The 5,940-nt window shown below is 47.0% G+C and overlaps 1 protein-coding gene across 1 annotated transcript; it reads right to left on the reverse strand.

Annotated features, from left to right (window-relative positions):
• Positions 1-4,463: 4,463 nt before the first annotated feature.
• On the reverse strand, positions 4,464-5,601 carry LOC124685987 (protein G1-like9). Its single transcript, XM_047220004.1, has one exon. The coding sequence runs from the start codon at positions 5,473-5,475 to the stop codon at positions 4,633-4,635; it is 843 nt and encodes a 280-aa protein (XP_047075960.1). The 5' UTR covers positions 5,476-5,601; the 3' UTR covers positions 4,464-4,632.
• Positions 5,602-5,940: the final 339 nt, after the last annotated feature.

Raw genomic sequence — 5,940 nt, forward strand, 5'->3', positions numbered from 1 at the left:
CTCCAAAGACACCCCGTGGAAGCAAATACGAGCACATATAGTATGAAGCAAGGTTATTAAGCACAGCATTACATAACACCGGGCGACCTCCGGAAGAGAGGAGGAGGGCTTGCCATCCGGAGAGACGGCGGTCGAAGGACATGATGAGGGGGCGTAGGCAGAAATAGGGAGCTTGGTGGGTGACAGGGGGAGCCCTAAGTAAGGCTGGGGGAAGGAGGAGATGGAGCATCCGAGAGCCTCCGCCATGAGGCGCTCATCGGAAGGATCGACAAACATGGGAATGAGGCAGGATTTATGGTTGTTTATGGCAAGCCCGGTGGCGTCAGCAAAGTTATCAAGGATAGTCCTGAGGCGAGAGGCCGCAGAGGCCTCCGCCTTGCAAATAATGAGAGTGTCATCGGCGTATTGGAGCACAGGACAGGGAACCGAGGCGGAGAGAGGGTGACAGAGCTCACCAGCGGAGTAGGTGGTACGAATGAGACGTTGGAGGACGTCTGCAACGATGATGAAAAGGTAGGGGGAGAGGGGGTCTCCTTGCCGAAGCCCGTTGCGACATCGGATCCAGTCGCCCGGCACCCCGTTGAGGAGCACCGCAGTGTGCCCAGTGGTGAGGATACGGTCCATCCACTCGCACCACCGATCATGAATATGGTTGGTATGCCAACAACGGTTGTGGCCAGCGAACTAGGCCTCGTTTCTCCTCAGTCGTTGTGCTAGTTGATCAACGAATTCGCATGAACATGACATAAACAGATGTATGTCGTCGTTTTCATCTGATGGGTGCTTTCTCCTGTCACCAAACTCTCCCCAGGACCACCCTTGTTGATTTTCACTTGTTTGAATGCGATCTGCAGGCGCGTGCGTGTGTGCATTTGTATTAACTGTGGTGGTACTACACTGGTACAACATGAAGGAGATCCAGTCCTCCTCTTGGGCACATATTACATCGCAGCTAATAAAAACAGTAAAAAAGAACAGCGGGTTCTGCAGTTCGTGTAAAGCAAAACATGATCCAGGGTTCGTGCATTTTACAGCTTGAGAGCATTTGCTTAGGTTTGGACTTTGCGGTAGAGTATAAATCTGACTAACTGAGGACTATGCTGAGAAGATACAGTAATCTATTTTGGGCTAACGAAGGTGGACAGAAGTCCCTGTCCACCAGATTGCGTGGTCATCAGGCATATCCAAAAAGATGTGTAGGCCTCTGAAAGTTACTTTATACTCCCATTTAAACAGGGTGAGTTATAGAGCTCCATCAGTTGTGTACGCCACCATTAGTCTCCTATTACTTCTATTACCATTGATTATATTTTCCCCGCCTATAAAATGATGTCCTAAATTTATCTAAGTTTATCTATATTTCCAAAAAAACGATTTGAATTGTGAATCTGCAATACACTGCATGTGTAGGACCCGAAAACTTATAGGTGAATGAGCACAAAACTTGCATTATTTTAGGAAACGGAGGTTGAAACCTTCAGCCTCTGCATCAAAGTGCATAAGAACTCTTTTATTTAATTTATTCAACAAAGAAAGACAAAACATTTACAAGGAACATACAGAACTAAGGCCACCAAATAAGTTGATAGCAACACCAACTAGCACAACGACTGAGGAGAAACGAGGCCTAATTCGCTGGCCACAACCGTTGTTGGCATACCAACCAAAACTAGAGAGAGTGTCTTAAGCACACGCTCCGGAATTCGCTACCGCCATATTCATGATCTAGAATAAGGAGAAAACCCACGCCAAGGAAAACTTGGAGCTTTTTTTTTTCTTCCAAACTCCTATGCATGAAGAACGGTTCCGAGGTTTACAATAGCATCCTAATAGTTGTTTTCATGTAAGTTGACACTGATATACTCCATGTAAAGAAGTTCCATGTGGTCATGTAAGTTAACTCTGATTTGACCATATACTTGCATTTTGGTCCTATTACTTTAGAATACCATGGAGAAAAAACGGAGGTCATTGGTCTTGGAGCCGAGGTAGTTCCAACATGCATGAGTCCTCAGTGCGTGACCCACCCAAGTCGAACCCAGGAAAATGATGGCGGCCCAAGCAGCCCATGTGGCAGAAAGCCCTCGTACTACACGAGTCAATGACTGACTGCCGCACGCAGCAGAGGACTCGTCATCAACTGCACTCTCGCTGACCTCGTGGGCCCGCCGTGTTTCAGCTAGCTGACGTGACGTCAGTTCAAAAGTGAGGTCCAGCAGGCAGCAGGGGTGGTGGTGCAACAAAAGTGGCGTGGAGGTGGAGCCAGGGAAAAGCAGAAAGAACCAAAGACGTTTGCAAATTAAGGCAGAGAAAACAAGCAAAGAAAGGAGCTACCTACACCCGGCCTCTTGCGTTGAGGTTCAGGTTGAGGTTGTGCAGGATCGTCCCAGACACAATGAATATTAAGCGCAGCGCATCATGTACGGCCTACACCCTCAAAGAAATAATTGCATGTGGCGGCCGGTGTCTTTTGAGAGAGGATCGAAGAGAGGGAACGCTGTTCATCCGGCCCTGTACAAGGAGAATTTTTTCAATTTTCAAACCGTTCCATGCCATCTAGTACTTGTACTAGATTTGCCTCTGACTGCCTGTCGGCCAAAATCTCCTCCTCTCCGGTGTGCAGCTTGGATCATTGTAATTAGTTCTTGGATTCTTGTACTAGCAACACTTTTCTTTTTTTGATGGTTCACCGGGAGGAGCACAAAGGCTCCCACCTGAATATTAGCAACAGTTTTCACTATTAGCTCCATCGAATGTAGTGTCTATATGTACGTATCAATTCATGCGCGCAAGACACGCGCAAAAGAAAGTATCCCTTGAACCACCAAGTATTTTGTATGTTCAAAGTATCATTTCTGAGAATCATGCATAGTCTAGACGTCTATTCGGAAAGAACAATGGAACAGCTAGCTGGTATGCCAGTTGCACATTTCATATTTGGGCATTATTGATGCATTCGTCATATCAATACAATCACATATCTGGAGAACATAGATTGAGACTCTACTAATTGCATGTGCCTTACAAATCCTTTTTTTCAGAATACATAGAGCTCGTAGGGTATAAAAGCACAATGTGTCAGATAGTGTATGAGCTCTTACTCGATTACAACATTTAGTTGCTACATTTTAGTCATTGGGATTTCTAGATCACTTGCGTGAACCTATTAGGTTATTATTCATCAAATAGCCGGCTATAGTCCCGCTAAAGCCCTTCGAAGAGGTGAGGCCAAATGCATTAGCCCGCTAAAAGTTGGCCAGCCATAGCGAGCTATAAGCCCGTTATACTCTTTTTAGCAGGCCGCCGCTATAGCCTATAAAGTGATATTTAAAACCTATTATTAGTACTATAATAATAAAAAGCATGTATCTCCGTGTATCTGAAAAAAATTCTGAAAATACTTGTATGCACAAGAAAAAAGTAGCAATCTTGTCAAACCAATACTCAAACATTTTATATAGCTCACTCCAAACTATCCACTGCATCTATTTTATTCAATGCATATATCTAAAAACTTCATGAACACCAGATTCTAACTAGTCCATAGTTGTATGGATCGATACAAAAAAAAGGTTAACCTTGCATATGAACACTTGGTATTGAATAATTTTTCTAGACCCCTATGAGAGCTCCATAATTTGGAGCAGTGCAAGCTTGGCAAGTAATCACAATAAGTACTCCAAGTGTCAATGCCCAACTGATCAAGACAACAAGACATATCGTACCGGCAACCAGCATTGAGAAAAGGAAGGCGATGAGATCACCAGAAAACAAAAACAGAAGGAAACCGAAAGGAAAAGACGAGAGAGACGGCATTGCGCTTGGAAAAGATGTAAGATGACAAGGGAAGAAATTGTGAGGATTCGAGAAAGCTTATGTTATACTGGTATATCTTGTATCGATACTGACATGTGATGTGCAACTTTTTGTGTATGTGTCTGCCGCTTTGTGTGTTCATACATTCACACACCACATCGAAATAGTTAAATCATGCTACCATTGTTAAGAGTACTGCTCATTGTCTCCGAAGTCAAAGAACCAAAAAAAAAACTTAATTTGTTTTCCTTGAGCAAGGACACCACAACTAATGTGTACGAAAATGTATATATAACTAGGGACTGGGCAGCCACTGTTTGTAAAAATGTACGTCGCTGTCTCAAGAGTGTCATTACACAGAAATGGTGATGAATGGGGCCAAGAAAATGGAGATAATAAAACGGAATATAGTAATGCAGAAGATTAGGGAAGGCACTAAGCCAATGGTGGTCGATTGCTAATCAGCAGGACCCATCGGGCTAGACATTCATATCACTGTGGCCCTATATTGCACTCAAATCAACAAACAGTGAAGCTTAATTTGGCAGAACAAATTATTCAAGCAAACAAAATTATCTTTCACTTATTCTGGAAAACTAATAATGTTCTTAATTAGTTAATGCACGGATTTTCTTGATGTTCTCCATTCTGTCATGATCCTATGAACCACTTAGAGCTCCTCTCTCTTTCTTATATACTTCAACAAATCATAACAAACAGAATTATAATAACAGACAACTAAAGATTATGATGGTGCAGGATTAGAATTTTGATGTGATGGAATAATCAAACGGGTAAATTAATGGTCTACACTTATCACGCTGATCCTTCTGCCGCTTCCTTCCCCCTCGTCGTCGTTGTTGTGGTGGCTGCCGCCGCTGGGGTAGTGCTGGTACCGCCCGCGCTACTACTTCGAGTTGGCGGAGTAGCAGGAGATGCCGGCGTCGTCTGGCGTTGCTCAGTAGACTGTGTCGGCTCGTCGTCGTCGTCCTCGCCGCCTCCCGACGTCCCTGCCGCCTCTGCAGCGGTAACGACGGGAGGCGGTGCCGCGGGGGCGGCAGTGCTCCCGCGCTTTCGCTTCTTCTTTTCGTAGGGGATCCCGCGCGCCTTGGCCTGCGCCTCGCGCACCTCGCGTAGGTAGATGCGCACGGCGCGCGCGGCGAAGGGGTTGGACTCGGGGCGGCCGCCGGACTCCTCGTAGGCGGCGCGGAGGCGTCCGATGAGCGCGTCGAGGCTGCCCCATGCCTGCCGAAGAGGGCACGCGCACGGCGCCGGCGGGTTGGGCTGGCCGAAGTAGGCGCAGCCGTCGGCGTGTACCTTAGTCTTGCCGAACTGGTCGAGGTACTTGAGGAACTCGATGACGTGCGCGCCGCTGCACCGGGGCAGCGTCAGCGGCGGCTTGTGGTTGCGCAGATAATTCAGGAACGTGTTCCAGTCGCGCCGCTTCTGCGACTCGTACCGGCTCAGCCCCGCCGGCACCGGCGGCTGCTGCGACAGAGGCTGCGGCTGTAGGTGCTCCTGCACTACGGCTTGTTGCCGTCCTCCTTCAGGCGGTTGCGCCTGTTGCTTCGGTTCTTCTGCCTTCTCAACGGGAGCCGAGGATGAGGAGGGTCCAGCCTCCTCCGGCGTGCTTGATCCCTCACCGGGAGCTGGCTCCATAGCGGCTGCTTCTCAGTTCTCACTCTCAGCTACCAGTGTTCTTTCTCTCTCCTGGTACGTAGTTTTCTTGTTTGTCGGCAGGAGCGGGGAGGAGCGTCGCTACCTTACCTAGCTAGGTAGCTAGAGAGAGAGAAGGAAAGAGAATGGAATGGGTTCAGGTGGGGAGGTAGAAGAAGACTTGTTGGCAAGGCAGTGTGGTGTGGCATCCTTTACGGCTTTTGTCTTTGGTTGCGTTAATAGCGTCTCCACTACACACTGTCGAGTGTTCCAGCCGAGCTATTTTGATGATGAACATTTTCTTTATTTAATCATGGTTCTTAGTGTTCGGCATAAGTACCCGTCCTTGTTGTTCCTTTGTGTTTCTAAATATGTTTCTTATTTAACATTCGTATCTTTGGAAATAAGCATCTGACCATGCAGCCCGTGGTTATGTTAATTCAGATCGTACACTCCCGTGAACCCTGT

The sequence above is a fragment of the Lolium rigidum genome, chromosome 2 (assembly GCF_022539505.1).
Source record: "Lolium rigidum isolate FL_2022 chromosome 2, APGP_CSIRO_Lrig_0.1, whole genome shotgun sequence".
Classification (NCBI taxonomy): Eukaryota; Viridiplantae; Streptophyta; class Magnoliopsida; order Poales; family Poaceae; genus Lolium; species Lolium rigidum.